The 17,959-nt window shown below is 42.3% G+C and overlaps 1 protein-coding gene across 3 annotated transcripts in view; it reads left to right on the top strand.

Annotated features, from left to right (window-relative positions):
- UNC5C (unc-5 netrin receptor C) overlaps positions 1-17,959 on the top strand; it is a 458,529-nt gene that overhangs the window by 246,318 nt on the left and 194,252 nt on the right. For all 3 annotated transcript variants that reach the window (XM_086961949.1, XM_086961951.1, XM_086961950.1), the window contains exons 2-3: positions 516-737; positions 16,599-16,742. In XM_086961949.1, the coding sequence (XP_086818075.1) occupies positions 516-737; positions 16,599-16,742 (366 nt within the window). The remainder of the gene's footprint in view (positions 1-515; positions 738-16,598; positions 16,743-17,959) is intronic.

The following is a 17,959-nucleotide window of genomic DNA, read 5'->3' as shown; positions in this document are numbered from 1 at the left end:
TTAAACAGCAGAATCTGCAACTCAAGACATTCTCCTGTCAACACAGACTAAGAGTGCACATAATGGCACGATCATTTCTGTTGCCGGTTCATGCCTTCTTGGTTCTTGTGCTTCTATGGCAGTTTAGAGATGGCCCTACATTGGACAGATTGTGTAGACCGATCCACCTGCTTATATTTTGTAGTACCATCTCAAATCTAGCCAGGGTGGTATGCAATTGGTTTTCTTTATTTTGTCTTGAATTGCTTAAGGAAATCTTCCCCTGCATGCACTAGATTAGGTTTGATTGTATTCCTCGCAAATAGTAGCCTTGGAATGATGTATGCACTGGGCATGTTCCTCCATTTGTCATCAGATGTTTTAACCAGATTATGTTCTTAAAAGAACTGTAATGTGACATTCTTAGGAATTTTTTTCAAGAACACCTCATTCTTTTTCTGTCAATGTCAAAAAGCTGTGATATGCCACTAAGATCAGCTTAACTAAATTCTGTTTCTTTTTTGTCTCTCTTGCAGATGATGACTTCTTTCATGAGCTCCCCGAAACATTCCCTTCGGATCCACCTGAGCCTCTGCCTCATTTTCTCATTGAGCCTGAAGAAGCCTACATGGTAAAGAACAAGCCAGTGATCCTGTATTGTAAAGCCACGCCGACCACTCAGATCTACTTTAAGTGTAACAGCGAATGGGTCAACCAGAAGGACCACGTAGTGGATGAAAGAGTGGACGAAACCTCGGGTAAGTGAGTGGATGTGCCAAAAATAAACATCACATTGTTCTGCCCTGTCAACTTGCTGTGGCGATGAACTCATTGATAACTCAAGTAGGGGTGATGGATTCATTGATAACCCTGGGGTATTTAATAGGCAGGTTTTTGGGACAATTTTGCCTGAACCTTTGTGCAGATATTACTACAATTTTTTTAATATTCCATGGGTAAATGCCCTTCTTGTGTTATCTGTTCTAAACAGCAGGTATGATCTATTTCTGTTCCCCCTTTCCAACTTCATTGTGCTTGACATTATGTACACACAAATAGATAACCCGATGCACACACAGTCAGGCACACATACATATTTGAGTAACGATTATTGTAATCTCAGGGTTTTTTTGACATTTACAAGCCACTCAGCCTTCAACCTTGTAATTCATGATGTCACCAGAACTCCTCAATCAAAATATTTGGCCATATTACAAATGGACTTCTCTCTCTCGCTCTCTCTCTGATTTATAGGAATGCAAGTACCCCTATCATTTTGTTATTGTTTTCCTGTGAGCCTCATGCACCTACTGAGCACGTGTTTGGGCTTGGACTAGATTCGTTTTGTTGGACTGCAGTGTTTGGTGTATCCCACTGTGCACGTCTCCCTTGTACATGTGTGCGACAGGCACATCAGTCTTGAGAAAACCCCAGCTAAAACTAGGGAGCAGAGTGTTCAGTCATTCACCATTTGGAGGGAGGGGCTATCCCCAGCACATTTTCAGGATAACCTCTAACTTGCTAATGATCCCCATGTGCATTCATTTGACATACATTGCACGAGGATGTTATCTTGACCATTTAGCTCAGACCGGCTTCTCGTGGACCAACAATGGACAACCGTGATGCAGCCAGTGTGTGTCAAGTGCTTTCAGGAAGTGCAATGATTGTCCTTCACCTCAATGCAATCACAAGTTTCTGTGTTTCTTCATATTTCATATATCATCGATAGATTCAATATGTCTTCAAAAGTAGCTGTAACACACATTTATAAGGAGTTATCTTAAATATCATATAACAATAGCTTGCACATGTATACTTAGCACTAATGGAACTTCGTACACCTCTGAAGTTTGAAAGTCCTGTCTCTTTTCTCGAAGAGCCTACCACATATCGCTGGGTTTTAGTATCTCTTGTTCCGATGACAAGCACAAGATTGAATTGAAAGAAGCCACGGTTGCCTCGGGGAAGGGGATAATTGGAATCTCTGTCCAGCCATGACATGTCTTTTGGTTAATCACGGAGATCTTTAGACAGCTTCTTAGCTCTGTCATGCAGCTGGCCACCATTTCATTAGCTACATGGCGATGAACAGTTTTGATATGAGCGCAGAGCCCGGCATTAATTAATGTTGTCTCTTTTAAGGGAGTCTGTGGTTACCTCACCAAGGGCTAAAACGTAATCCCGTAAAAACGTGGTCAGCTATTAGCCACCTGACTTCCTTAGAAAGCCTTCAGGGATATTTTTGATCAGTGAGATAGGTTTCGGAAATAGACGCTGACTGATTTCAGTACCTTTCAAGCAGTACAATCAGAATTATCTTGGAACTTTTGAATGCGGACCGACCAGAGGGAGTACCTGACCAAAGACACCTGCCTTGAAAGTCACTGAATGGTCACTGTAAATCAGTTTCAAACCATTTTTTCTCATTATACAAGATCTTTTAAGGGGCAGTGAGCCTGATGCTGTTCCCCTGTTCAGCAAATGTGAACACTGTTGTGGATAGGACTGCCAGATTTTTCCAGAGGTAAGAACAAAACGAGGTAAAGAGCTGAAATGATGCTCTCATAAGATATACTCAGTTCTTGTTCCACCTCTTTACTTTTCCATTTTCAAGGACTCCTGTATCGATTCTGGGTGTGATCCCCAGTTTGTGGAACCAGGGGCTAGTTAAATCCGCTTCAAGAGGTCTAATTAGAATTTGTGCATTGAGTCCAAATATAGACCCATATCTTTGCATCCTGTGGTTGCTAACATTGGGGAAAATACATTACTGGCTTACCACTTATTGAAAAGACAACCAACTTTTGTTGCTTAGTCTGATGGGCTTTAGAAAAGTGATGGCCACTGATTATAGTTTGCAGGACTTTAGGCTAGGTCTAGATAGTGCCCACTTCTCCTGCCTGATTCTGTTAAACCTATATACTGCCTTTGATACAGAGCAACATTCCAGCTTAGCCTGTCGATCAGTCGCTGTTGCTCTACAGGGAGAGGGAGGGGTTGTTTTCCTTTTTTTCTGTCTAGTAGGGAGCAATACATTTGTCTGAAGCATCATCTAAATATTGTGTCCAATGCAGTGGTGTAGATTACATTGGTTTTGAGTAAAGTGATGTAGAGTGCATTGGCATAGAGCTCGGCGACATAGAGTGCAGCGGTTTAGAAAAGAGTAGACTAGTGCTGGATGGAGTAGTGCAGCATAGATTGCAGTGGCGCGGAGTGCAATGACAGTGTCGTAGAGGACAGTGGCTTAGGGTAGAGTGGAGTGGTGCAGGGTAGAGAAGAGTGGTGTAGAGGTCGTGGCATAGATTATGGTGGCGTAAAGTGCAGTGTCGTCGAGTGCAGTGGTGCAGAGTAGATTAGAGTGGAGTGATGCAGAGTAGAGTGATGTAGTGTGTTGTGCTGTAGAGGGCTTTGGTGTAGAGTGCAGTAGAGTGGGGTAGAATTGAGTGGTGCAAAGTAGAGAGCAATGGTGCAGAGTAGAGTGGCATAAAGTACAGTGGTGTAGATTGGAGTGGCGTACACTGCAATGGCATTGATTGCAGTGGTGTAGAGTGGACTAGAGTAGAGTGGCGTAGAGAGCAGTGGAGTAGAGTACAGTGGTGTAGAGTAGAATAGAGTGGCATAGAGTGCAGTGGTGTAGAGTAGAGCGGCGCAGAGTACATTGGAGTTGAGTGCAGTAGAGTGGTGCGGGGTAAAGTGCAGTTGCATGGAGGACAGTGGCATAGAGTTCAGAGGTGCAGAGTACAGTGATGTAGAGAGCCGTGGCATAGAGTAGATTAGAGTGACATGGAGTTGATTAGCATAGAGTGAACTGGAGTGGTGTAGTGACATAGAGTGAAATGTTGTGGAGTTGTGTGGTGTTGTGTGGCGTGGTGTAGTGCAGGGTAATGTAAAGTGGAGTTGCCTAGACTGGAGTGGTGTAGAGTGAAGTGGTGCAGAGTAAAATAGAGTGGTGTAGAGTGCATTGGCATGGAGTAGAGTGGTGACAAGAAGAGTAGAGTGGTGTGGAGTGGCACAGAGTGGAGTGGTGCAGTGCAAAGTGCAGTGGCATAGAGTTGAGCAGTGTAAAGTTGAGTATGCATGGTGTGGTGGCACACTGCCATTACACATAACACATCTTTAATTGAAATGGCTGTTACATTTGAACAGACATACAGTTTTACTGATAAGTATACAGCATACAGACGATAATGTGTAGAAATGTCATCACCTAGTACATTGATTTGTTTTGAACATATTAAAATACTTGTTTGCAGCACACTTCAGAATCACCAAAAAGTGCTTAATTTGTGCTTTCCTATTCTGATATTTTCTTAAATATCTGCACAGTTCTTTTACAGACATTCAAATTGTGTTCTGTGGTAGAAAGAAATAACATCCTATGGCCATTCTCCAGCACACCCCCAGTAGCCAACATGATTGTCACATAAATCCTCTCACTTTGAAGTCAGAGAAAGAAAGGTAAATACCAGGCTCCCTCAGAAGACACAGCCTTCAATTTGACCTTTGTCTATGAATGCACAGCAAATATGACAAGAAAATAGCAAGATTTAAAGGCCTGTTTACAGAATTCGATTACTGGTAGAATGATACAGTAAGCAAGATACGAACTCAAGCTGGACGACCTAAAACAAATAGAGCCAGCAAATATAAACTAACCAGATGTGAGCTACAGGCCACAAAACCAATGGTAAGCAATGGGAGAAAGGCATTCCCAGGAAAGCTTTCCAAAAGTCCCCAATATGCCTTTTGCAAACCAGACAGCACTGAGGTCTGATAGGCCTTCGATTGTCTCCTATCTTTCTCCTCCCCTGGCCTTTCTTCCTTTTTTGCCAATCTCTCTATTGCTCTGGGCGTAAATCTGATGATGAAAAAAGTCCTGGTCCTTGAAAAATAACTGTTGATGGCCACACCTGAAATCCCCTGGAACAATTAAGCATTGGCATGTGCCAGTTAGGAATTTTAGAGGTCCATCTAGAGGATGTACCATACCAAAAGCGGTTTTGCAGGCCAACAAAAAGACATTTCCAATCTGGGAGCCTTGCGGATTTCAAATTATTTCTAGTTGTTTACTGCAGAACAGCCTGTACTGTCACAATTTTCAACAGGCAAAGCTTACACGTGTGTTTTATGTGGATCTTGTGTTACTGATGAGACTAGGCAGCTATCAGAAAACATGGAAAGGAGGCGTGGCAAGCAAGTGCTCTATATTCATGGTTCAGAAGTACCTGAACCTCCAGATAAATAGGATTGCCTCTCCTAATAAAAGGATATGAATTTCACCCTGCAACAATACATGGTGCATGTTTAGGCACCATGGTGCTGTACGTGAGTTATTCTTAATGATAATTTCATATCCTCGGCTGGGGTGAAACACTTGGGTCTAGGGCTGTGGGTGATTTTTTATTTATCATAGGTTTGTATCTTTTCTGCTATCCCTTACAGTGGATGTTTTGTCCCAATGTGTTCTCTCTTCCTAACACTGAAATTGTTTGATTTTAATCCCATTCCTTCATAATTCATCTGGAAGTATGTCAACTGCACCACCTTACTGACAGAGGAGCAGTGTCTCTCATTGACTCAATTGCTACATTTAAAGTGAAAATAATTTTAGATTGTAACATTATATTCCACATTTTCCAGTGTGATTGTTTGTCTGTGAAAGTTGAACATACCCATTGTTTCTGAGTGTGGCTTTTCTTTAGAGGAAATCCTTCTATGGTGGGCACTAGAATGGCAATGTGGTGAGATCTTGTGCATGAGATCACAACTGGTCCAAACCAACTTCTTTTTCAATGCTCATGGTTCTTGACTTAGAATCTGTTGTTGTATTCCATTTTGAGGGAAAGGGTAGGTTACCCTTGGTATAAAGCTGGACTTGTTTATGTATATACTTTTATGTCATGCACGCTGATAGACTCTATTGCTCTTAGGTGCTAGAGCGAGGCAAGCCAGCAGAGGGCTGATGATTCACCGAGAGGGAAGGAAGAAACTTAGAGGATGGGGGTGCAGTGCTAAGGCAGGTGAATGAGGCACAGAAGCACTGTGAATGGGTGATAGGAGAGAATTCAACAACCAGGACCAGTGACTGGGAAGCATCTCCTCTGCTCGTGTATTAAGTTCTAGTAGTTTCCAGAAGGTTGATTAGATCTTAGGCAGGGTTGCAATGGTATGATGCAATCTTGTCCAACGTCTTAAGGGGACTTGCCCTGAGCCTTCCTTGGCATTTTCAGATGAGCCATAGGCTTTTAAAGATGGTTCTTGAGTTAACAAGGAGATGGTGAAAGATGTTTCTCTGTGGTGTGATGGTCTCACATCTTTGAATGCTGAAAATCAGACGGTCTGCAACATTTTGTGCTCTTTGCAATCTCTTTATTTGTTAGGTGAGCAGGCAGTGTTAGTAAATGAAGTAGTAGTTGACTAGGGCGCCCAGCACTGTGCAGTGATTTTCAGCTGTGAAGAATTGTAGGGAATGCCGAAGCTCTTACATTGACAGAATGGCAATCGAGACTAAGGGCCTGAGAATGGGACCATGGACTGCCAGACTCGCTGAGGCATATGGTCGTACCGCCATTGCACCGCCACAACCGCCAGTGATCGGAGATCCCGGGAAGTGGTGCAGCACTCTTGAGGCTGCAATATGCTTGGCGGGACCGCCAAGCATTTGAGAGTTATTTCTCTGCCACGGTTTTCATGGCGGTTCCTTACCCGTGGAAACCTTGATGGAGAGGAAACAAAGGGTGCCTTACAGGGCCCCCTGTTGCCTCTGGGCCATGGGGCGCATGCAGGGAGACCCATGTTGTACCCCACTGTGTGCATGCACCCCAGTACCTACACAGCATGGACTGCAACAATCCATGCGGTGCCGATACCCTGAACATCAGATACTATAGAAGAATCTGTATCCATCACAGTGACAGTTGTCAGGCATCTCCCTGTGACCATGCTGAATTTCATCAGAACCCAAGCCAAGTTAAGCTTTGTAACTTGGCCCTACCGTAGTAGCATGTCCCTGAAAACACTCGAGAGACGCCCCAGTAGGAAAGGTTGATATAAAAACAAATGTTTCTTCTTTGAATTTTTTATACATCACAGAATACTGAAAAACAGAAAGAGACAAGACACTCAGCCGCTCTGTAAGCCTCCCTGGTGACTCCATGTGTGAAACGACTACAGGCCCTGCTCGCCGCATGCCCTCGATTTTCCTGTGAAGTGTGGCGCCTGCTCAGCCCTGTGAAGAAGGACTCACGCTCTCCACCAACAGGGGACATGCTGCATCTCAGCCGTGATAGGGGTCAGGTGACCACCATTTTCCCGCGTATTATTTTTGTACACAGAAATCGCGCCAGAAATACGGACCCACCACCCCTGCTCTCCCGGGCAGTGCAAGGCAGTTGGAGTCTGATAGCATTTTTTAAGTTTGAGTGATTTCTTCAGCTTGCTTTCACAAAGTGCCAAAAAAGCAGCAGTGCTTGTTTTCTTCCTCTTCTCTAGTCCTGATTGAAATTCATCTGCAGGCCTCTTGGCTGACTGGGGAGCGCTTCAATTTTGCATGAGCTCTAAGCTGGGTACTGGGAAGCATTAGCCAGCGCCAAGGGTCCAGAGCACTAAGAGGAGCATGTCAGTGCCCTGAACCAGACATAAAACGCGCACAGATTTTCTGTGGGAAGCCACAACTGCAGCTCTGCGTAAGGCAGAACCTCTGGCAGCTGGTTCTTGCTCGAAATGTAACAAAACAAAATGGCTTCTAAATCGAGACACTTGGATATTACTTGGTTCTGTGAAATTCCACAAATGTACTTTCTATAAACAGTCAAAAATATTTAATCTGATTTTTTATAATGTACAGTTTATTGTATTCCGAATATTATATTCTGAGTATTATACTCTACTATTATATTATAGAAATTTATTATTATATTGAATATATATATTCTGAATCTTCTGATATTATGTATATATATTATATAGTATAGATATATATATATATTATTTACATAAATGTATATATTATATATATATATTTAGACATTATTATAATTTTGAATATATATATATATTCTGAATAGTATATTCTAAATGTTATAGCTGAATGCATAAATAAAGCTTTATCATCCGTTTCTCCCGTTGCTTTGCTTAAAGATAAACTTAGATCGAACACAGTGGTGCACACTTTTTTTGTGGAAAAAAGGCTGAATATGAATGTGGTATCACCTACAAAATTGTTCCAGAAAATGACGCACTTACACAGTGATGGCAACATTCAAATGTGGAACATTAAAGGAACAAATTGTTAAGAAAGCTTGCGAAAAAGGTTACCATGTGGTACTGAAAAACATGCCTTCCTGTCTCCTATAAAAGCTCGCACATCATTAAACCGTCTCGCAAAATATACGTATATATCTTGTAAATAAAGTTAATGAACATAAAATGTAAAACCACTTTGCGTGTGAATGGCCCCGTTGCGAGGACGGTTTAATCTGGGTGGTGCAAATTTAAATATCGCCTCTTGGGACATTTTCCACCAGATAGAGAGTTTTTCCTTTACATGGTCATTATTGTTCCGCACTATTTATACGCTTTTCCCAGAAGCAACCCCTGCTAAAGGCCTGGGCGAAATATGAATGTTAATTAAACAAGGAGGAGGGCCGTGAATGGCGAAGAGGGCTCACGCAGCTCATTATAACAGGTTCCCACCAACAATCTCGACGAGGTTGCATGCTTCACTTCTTCCTTATTGTTAAGCGAGCATCGCTGCAAACAGCCCGTGGCTAAAATGACAGCGCGCCACCGCGCGCAGCCGGTAATTAACCAGCGGCATCAGGGAGGCTTATATCAAAAGGTCCAGCCTGGGTATTCCAAGCCAGAGGGCACAGTACCACGCAATCAGGATAATTCATGGTGTGAATATCACCTCGCGCCCCGTGTTCGCTTGACGAGGAGGCGGCCTTCTCTGTGACGAACAAGCAGCCGTTAGTAAACTGGGATACTTCAAATCCCAGGGTCCACCAAGGAGCGGGGAAAATGTCTCCTGAGGTTTCAGACCATCAAAATAAAGAAAGTTCCAGAATACTTTCGTCTTTTCTTAGATAACTTTTTAAGGCACAGCATAATGAACTTGATTTGCAGACGAATAATGAATGCTGTGCAACCTTTTGAGGTACAACACAACCTTTAGCATTCTTTTTTTTTGGGGAGGGGGGGGATTTTGTAGGTGCTGCATGCTTGCTAACTTGAGATGCAAGGAGCTATCTCTGTGGTACGGAATTGAGAGTTTGGTATGGAAAAGTTCAGTACCAGATGCAGGCTGTTGTCTATGTTCGTTCTACGCTGATTCAATTTCCAAGACACAGTCAGTGGCCTCTCTGTGCCACAGGCTGTGATGGCGATCAGTGGCGGCTCCTACTCTAAGGTGGAGGAGCGTTGCCCCACTGTTTTTTAGCAGTATTTGAAAAAAGAAAATGATAATAACTCAGTGATTATAATTTAATTTTTTCTTTTTTCATGCACTGCAGCTAAGCTTTGCGAGGTGGGCTGACAGAGCAACAGAGGAGTGGTTTGCCCCCCCACTCCTAAGTGCACATGACTATTTGGCTGCCCCTCTCGGGCTGACCGTAACAGTCATGCGTACTGCACTTTCTCTCTTCCCCACCCAGGCTGCATTACAGCCTGGGTGGAGAAGATGCCCAAGCCCCCATGCTCCTCTTAGCACCGAGCCATGGCGCTCAGGCCAATCACAACGCTGCGTTGTAGCTTTGTGATTGGCTCAGGGGAGCCTGGGTGCCTCCAGGCTGCTTCCTGTTCCTACCGGTGTTAGGAGGAGAGATTCAAACAGGAGGAGCCTCAAGGAGGACGCAGTAAGCAGTTAATTGAATCATTTTTTAAATTTAAGCTCACCCCTCTCCCGCCGCCGCCTCTCCTCCCCCGATCGGTGCTGGCCGCCTCTGACGGTGAGAAGTGTCCGGGCTTGGGACCTATTTTTGGAGTATACCCTCGCTAATTTCTGAAAGATATGGGTCAATGGGATATTGCTAATATATAGGCAGATCAACTAGGTAGAGACGTAGGTATATATTTATATATTTCATTTCAAACATTCTATTCAACATAGAATGAATTTCGGAGTATCTAAATATCGAATTATTATATTCACTTAGATTCTGCATCAAAATACAGCTAAAATTCAGTCGGGCTATGCCAAGAATTATCCAGCAGTAAGCCTTAAGAAGAAATATTAAATCGAAGAGCTAAGGAATGCAGGTTTAGACCCTAGTTATGAGTGGCCCTAACAATTTGTGTAATTTCCCTCCCCACATTTTCCAAGGTTCATGTTAATCTCAGAAGGGAGGACATTTATAACGGGATTATGAGTATTTGCGGAGGAACCTACGCAAATTAGATTTACTGTACTTATTTCCTCATATTTTTCTCAGGTATTCCACCCAGATGCTGAAATCTCTGAGCGGAATACGACTAAGCTGCAGTATTCCAGCTAAACTCAGAAATCAGATGGGCACTGTAACTTCTGTTTCTAATCAGAATAACAGGCCAATCATAATGAGGGCTATAGAAGGACAAAATGAAAAAATAGAATCTCCAAAAAGTGCAGTAAAAAATAAATAATACATTGAGAGATAGGCATTTTGATCAATTCTATGTAGCATGATAACAGAGTATTGCTTTTAGTTTTTTTTACGTTGTGTGAGAGTGGGAGTGAGTTTCAGTGTTGTCAGCATGGAAGCAGAGAGACTGACCCTCAAAGTATTGTTTCAAGCTAGCTAGTGGACGGTAATACAGCGTGAGATCATTTATATGCGCTTGGATGGTAGGTGGTGCTGGGAGACCTTTTTGAAACGAGTGGCGTGGCCATGAGATACCTATACCTTACAACGTGTGTTTGAATTGTGTCATTGCTTTGATTGAGAGCCAGTTGATAAACTTCATAACTGGTTTGCTGAGCTCATGAATGGTGCATGCCAAGACTAAGATATAACTTATATTTTTGAACACTGGCTGTTTGGCTAGTTTCCGGATCGGGTCGAGCAGAGGCGCAACTAAAGCAAGCAGCAACGCAGCCTTTCATGGTAGGAGAAATAAGGTGTACACCATATAGAACCAGTAGGTGGCGGAATACATTGTTAGTGGAAGAGTTGACTTTTGTAGCAAACTGTCGGCGTTCATCCATCCAAACCATGGACAATTGACAAATCACGCACTCCAAGCTGAACCTCGTTTGATAGTATCTGCCGCAATTTTTATTATCTAACCCAGTGTTAGCATTTATCTAGCAGGATGGATTGAACGTTCAGCCATTTTTACTAGAGTTCGAAGCTGTGAAAGCATACAGTATTTATACAGCTGGTGCTCAGCCTACTGACCCATAGTGCTATTCATGATCATGGGTTGCTCATCAGCAGGTTGTTGCACAACACAAATTTACTTTCCCTTTCCAGCACCTTGGGTTTCATATGATACATTCTCTAGGTAAATCTAAGTTTCAGTCACTGCAGTTGCCCAGGAACAAAAGCCATTTTTCGTCCATGACCATGGATTCACCAGAACTTCAGAGGTAACAGAAGCGCCATCATGTACCCTTTGCCCCCGATGACATAACAGGATTAAACACGTACCTAACCCCCAGCACCTCCTCCACCCCTACATTCTGCGTAGGGCCTAATAGAAAAGCTAAGAGTGGGAGCATATTAGTTTGTCCTTCTAAAGGTCTGTGAACTTTCTAGTTCTGCTTCTGTCATCATGACTAAGGTTGGGGAAACAAAATCAGGCAAAGTCCACCTCTTTTTTTTTAGTTCACATGTGGAGCAAAAATGCAACAATAAAAATGAATCAAGATCCAAAGATGATCTGGAATAAAAGAGGGACTTTTAGCCTCACCACAGACATCTGCATGTGGTCTGACTGCTCCCTTAGACTACAAAACACAGTGTAGGATGTGCAGTGCTGCTCATAGGGACTCTGATTGGCTGCTAGCAATATTTGTGTCATGATTCATGTCAACATTTCAAAAAAATCTATAACGAATAGTGCTAGGGTACCAAAGTGCAAACCAGGAGTAGCCTGTGGCGTGGAAACTGATGTCCATATTCACCTCTGTAGATGCCTCGCGAGATACTAAACTTGATGGAAATAATTGTACACACCAATCGCAACCTGTGTTATATTTTTGTAATCACTCCATCTCTCTCCTCTTTTGATGTACTGTCGAGGGATGGTCAGAACCTGATCCTGGACTCCCTCTCACCCTTCCTATCATCTCCTCCCATCGTACAAGGCAGTGCACATCTGGACTCGGTTTAGAGGCTGCTACCAGGTGTTAAATGAAACCATGCAGTTGAATTTACCATGTGCATCTGGAAGGCCTTAAATTTAACGTGAACCTATGCTGGAGGATGTTAATGATGTTGAATAGAGTCATGCAGAAAATATATTACCCTCACCAGACACTAAACAGCCCAGGTTGCGTTCTGAATGGTCTTTGCCGGAAGATTTGTAACAATCTGGTTCCTTCCTCTAAGACAGCTGGATTAACCCAAAGAGCCAAGGGTACTTTTCCATGGTTGAAATTTGTCACGCATGGATAGAACCAACCAGCCCCTTCCCCACTCCTTCCAGTTGTGACTTTTTACGCAACACGTCTTTACGTTCCAGGAATTTAGCTTTATATCACTTCAAGTACGATGCCACAAGTCTCATGCATAGTGCCTCTCAGAATTTTTGGCACCCAGGGCATGGTATATTTTGCCAACTTCTTCCCTTTTTTGTTACAAATGCAGATGCACCTGAATGGGGGCAGTGACGTTTTAATGCATGGGCATGTTGGGCAGTTGACCGGGGGCCCCACGAGCATAGGGGCCCCATTTTTATTCCTGTGAGTGGTTGTGTAGGTAGGGCCCTGTGCACTGCTTTACCGGTGGTCCTATAAGGCGGCGCAGCACAGGGGTCCCTGAAGGGTTGCCCCCCCCTGCTCCACAGTGGCTGCAGAGGTTGCATTACGCCCCTGCACCTGCCACTCACTGTTAAGGAGTGCAAGACCTTACATCTGAAGGCCACTTTTCAAGTGCGACCACATCTGCGGCCTTGGAACTTGTGCACTACCAGGCATGTACATTGTGCCAGGGCCAGGTTTAGGGTGGTGCAACCGGTGCCACAGCACTGGGTGCTGAGCTTGAAAGTGGGTGTGGGGGGATGGGCGCTGGGTTTAAAATGACCTGTTTCAGAGTTCCTTGTGTGTCCAGCAATTTTTTGACAGCAATAAAAATGTCAAGGTAACTCTGGTGATTAAATGTGCACGCTGGACAGAGAGCGGAGTTTTGTCTAGTGACAGTTTTGACTCATCATGAAGTAGTGCAGAGGGTTAATATGCCTGCTGAAAAGTACGTGTACCATGCAGGCCACAGAATTCTATTTTAAGTAAATAGCTCAGTGGGTTACTGCTTTTCTCAGAGACAGCATTTTGTTACTTGCAGTTCTTCAGTTACAATCCTTTTTTAACACAGTGAGCTATGAACCGACATCAAAGAGCTGCATGCATACTGCAAGGTATGAGTTAGAACATCATGTTTATTCCCTAGTCTTTAATTATTCTAATGCTGCTATAAAGGGGTTCATTTGGGTAGAAATACATTATTAGTAAAGCCAACCCCAACCACTGTGTTATGTTTTAAATCCTGAGTTAATACTTATCCAGACCAAGCACTTTTAAAATATAATGCATAACAGTATGGATGACACAGGAGTCCTACACCTGCTAGTCCTCATTCTCTTATGTAACATTTCCTACATACTGGTTTACAAATGTATGATTTATTGTCTCTGTGTAATGTGTGTGCGATGTAAAGTGCTCTGGCTCTGCTCTGGTATGAGAAGCGCTATAAAAAGATTACATTCTTTTTCTAAAGGCACTATGGAGAGATGAGGGGCACTGTTGGAGAGTGGTAGTGGAGTAATCCAGGAAGAAGTATGTAAGGGGGGCCGCCAACAAAGATGGTTGCACTGGGCGCCACCAGCACTAAAGCCGGCCCTTTCTTGTACAAAATGTACACCCTGCTTTTAACATCTCCTTTCCACAGAAAATGCACAGTTCTTCAGTTTCTGCCACTAAAATTCTAACTAAAATTCGGTTGATTTGTACAACATTCATTGCAGCAGAACTTTAAAAAATGGTTCACATTTAATTTAACCTCAGTGAGGGATCCCTACAAAAAATGTACACATTTCCTGCAGAATTCACAGTTACTGCGGTGGCAGATGGTGCTTGAAGAGTTATCCTAACAGGATGAAAATATGGCACCTCCATGTGTGATTATGTGTGGGTGAAGCAAGCCCTGATTCCATCAAACGCGGGACCGGGCAGATAACGCGTCTCATAAAACACTGTGGGAAGTGGACTAAATGGCATCATTTCTTGACAATAATGATTTTTAGTTTTAATTAGTTGAATAGAAGCCTCAACTAATTTGCGTATTAACTTTAATATCATATGGTTAGTTCCTTGAGTGCCCATGTATAGTGATATGGCTAGAAGCCATATATGGATAAATGTTTATTATATTTTGTACTCTACTAGTGACCATTTTGTATCATTTAGAACTAGGCTCAAAGGCTATTGTATTGGATTGAAATCTTTTTGGCCAATAATCTTCAGAGACAGGTAAGATGTACATATATATTTTATAAGACCTCAAGTTACCAGTGGTTGTGTATCTATATGAAGGAATGAGGCCGATGTCATGAAATAATGGCTTGAGAAGGGTAACATGGGTGCTAAGGCAAGTAGGAAAATGGATCCCCAGCCCTCCAGAACAATAATAAAAAGCAGCCATAATATGGGAGTAGTGATTTACTGGCAACCCTAGGTACTGGTGCCACTGGACCTACTGCACTAAAGATAGCACAACCCTTGTAACGAAAAGCAGTTGTGACTGGCAATAAACCTTTGACTCATGGGAAGGGGGTATTCCATTTTGGAACACAAGAGCGCCCTCATTTGGTACCATCCTCTCGTTAATGCAATATTATCTCCCATATCATGTAAGCAGGATACATATTGAATACATGCTAAACAAAATAATTTAAAACCTGTAATTTGTTGCAACAAAATGGTTAATGCAGTTTATTTCACGCCACTTTCCGAATGGAGTCCTGTTCGCAAAATTTATTGGAATATACACTTTGCTGCTGTCGTGAAGTGGAACAACAGAGCTGGTCTTTGAATGTATCTTCATCAGCTCTAGACCTTGAACTGTCAGACGAAAATGAAAGGAGAGAAATCTAAAAATGGTCAGGATTGTCTTTTTTTTATAAGAATGTAATTTAAACCTTCAGCGGTAGGTGTTGCTATGTGAGAAACCGATTGTAATGCCTCGTGGCATGATACCTACGACATCACAATTCACTGTAATAACAAATTCAATGCAGCTTCTTATGTTACAGGAAGCCTTGTATAAGGGGCATGGTCAATAAAGTATATTAGAACAGTGGAATGTTGACATCTACCCTCATGCGCTCAATGAATGTTGGACGCTTGTAAACAAAAGACAATTACTTTTGTTTCAAACCTTAATACCAAGGATGCATTTTCCGTAATACCCTTTAGCTGCACATTACCCAACCCGAAACTGAAGATATAAGATTATGACATGTTCTTGGACTGAAGAGAAATATTCAAAGCTACATGCCAATGCTCAATTTCAAGAAACTGGACATGCCTTGCAATCCTCTTGTGAGGTGCAGATAACAAACTGTACTCAGTACCTCACTGAGTTTTTGTTTGATTAAAAGTAGCAGAACTGTCAGCAATATCATGAAGATTTACAATCATTAACATGTTTGCCTCCAAGATTATTCCCTACCTCTTGTGAATGGTCCAATATCATTATCACCCTTCTGCCTAAGGTCACACTTTCATATAAGTCTTCTCCCGGATTCAGGGCCTTTAATAACCGTTACCGCCCTAGACAGGGGGCTATAATGCTTAATTATAATATTGGAATGTTGAGAGCTCTTCTGAATACAATGGAGTGGCTCAGTACCCATAATGGTTTGTACACACCTTCTGTTCGAACATTCCAATGTTTCACTTTTTTCTCCCCCTTTTTAATTGAGAACATTCTACACAGGTGGGTATGAAGTTCTAATACCTTTTCTCTCAAGCTATAACATTTGTTAACTGCCTTCATCCTCATTATAAGAACAGTCTTTAACAATCGTTATTGTCTTTTGGTAACACGCTGTAATGCATAAATAAGACATTAGTACTCTGCGTAGTATATGTTAGTGAAACACACATGGTCTGCCTGAGATAATTAGATTGACAGATGTTATAGATGGCAAATCAGACAGACAAAAAGACACACTGACGGACACTTGAACTGACAGGTTTGTAGACTACATAAATGTGTTGTTACATAATAACAACTAAAAAAAGGTTAGCGGATCACAATGAGATCAAGGTCAGCCCAGCTACTTTTGCTGTGATTGTTGACCAAGGTTGATATTTCTCTCCTTATTTCAAATGTGCATTGTGAAGCATCATGGCTTACTAGGTAGGAGTATCTTATATGGTCAGAGACGTACTTAACACTATTTTCTATGTCTTTCAGGCCTCATTGTCCGGGAGGTGAGCATCGAGATCTCCCGCCAGCAAGTGGAGGAGCTTTTTGGGCCAGAAGACTTCTGGTGCCAGTGTGTTGCCTGGAGCTCTGCGGGCACCACTAAAAGTCGGAAGGCCTATGTCCGTATTGCTTGTGAGTATCATTCAACTTGGACTGCTTGCCAATCGCTGCTTCATTACTTTATTTTGCAGCTAAATAAAGATCTTTGTTTTTACCCAGAGGAGATCTTAGAATCTGGCAGCAACACTAGTGATTTGGGTGGTGGTCAGTCACCTATATGAACATGTCAGATTAGCAGACAGTGCAGATGGGAGCAGAGGGTAGAGACCTGCGAACTCCTTAATTACATTTTTTGGAGTTCATTACTTTTTCCCTTATTTTCGAATGTCCCAAATTTAGGGAGTTACAGCCTGGCATCAATTTATATGGAACCAGATGATGGCAGCTAATCAAGCAGCAGAAACCAGTGCTCACTGGCATCTCTGCAATTGATATTGTGGACAAGTGCCAAAGATGATAACAACGATGACTGTGTATTTTATACATGCCACAATTTGATTTTTCAATAGGAGCATGAATAATGGGTGTTATTACTATCCAACTCAATGGTACTCCTTTTATTATTTTCCAAAGGAAGGGAGAGACAGAATAAACCCTATTGAAATAAATAGTGGTGTTGTGTGGACAGACACTGCATTCACCGAGCTACCAAGGTAACATTCACAATGTAGTCATAATTCATAACATCCTGATGGTGCAGAAGTCAATTTAATTTTATCAGTTCAAACCGTAACTTACAATGTGGGCTCCAGCCCCATGCTATGTTCTTCTTCAAGCAAATTAATCTTTGCTACCATTTTAGAATGAAGCATAAATCAAAAATATCATAACAAACATCATCATTACAGTTGATTAGTTCAGTGAATGATATAAATCCGTTCACAGAAATATCAGATAAAGGGTCATGTTAAAGTCAAAATAATGTAGTAAGTGATAAGCATTTTCATGAAAGGAATTTAGGGCCATATTATCAAGTAAGGGCGCTACATTATCGCCGCTTTTATCGGCAGGAAACTGCTACTAAAGCGATGATAAAGGGCTTGATAATATGCCCTTGTGAATTCCCATAGAAGCCCAGGTTCTGGTGTTAACCTGGGCTTCTATGGCAACTCACAAGGGCATATTATCAAGCTCATTATCGCCGCTTTAGCAGCCGTTTCCTGCTGATAAAACCGGCGATAATGTAGCGCCCTTTCTTGATAATATGGCCCTTAGTTCCTATTCTATATAGATTGGTTCAGAATTTGGGCAGAATCCTTAAAGAGTTCTTGAAAAGAGCAAGATCAGTG

Source organism: Lissotriton vulgaris, chromosome 3_1, assembly GCF_964263255.1.
Source record: "Lissotriton vulgaris chromosome 3_1, aLisVul1.2, whole genome shotgun sequence".
Lineage (NCBI taxonomy): Eukaryota > Metazoa > Chordata > Amphibia > Caudata > Salamandridae > Lissotriton > Lissotriton vulgaris.
This window is presented reverse-complemented; position numbering and strand designations above follow the sequence as displayed.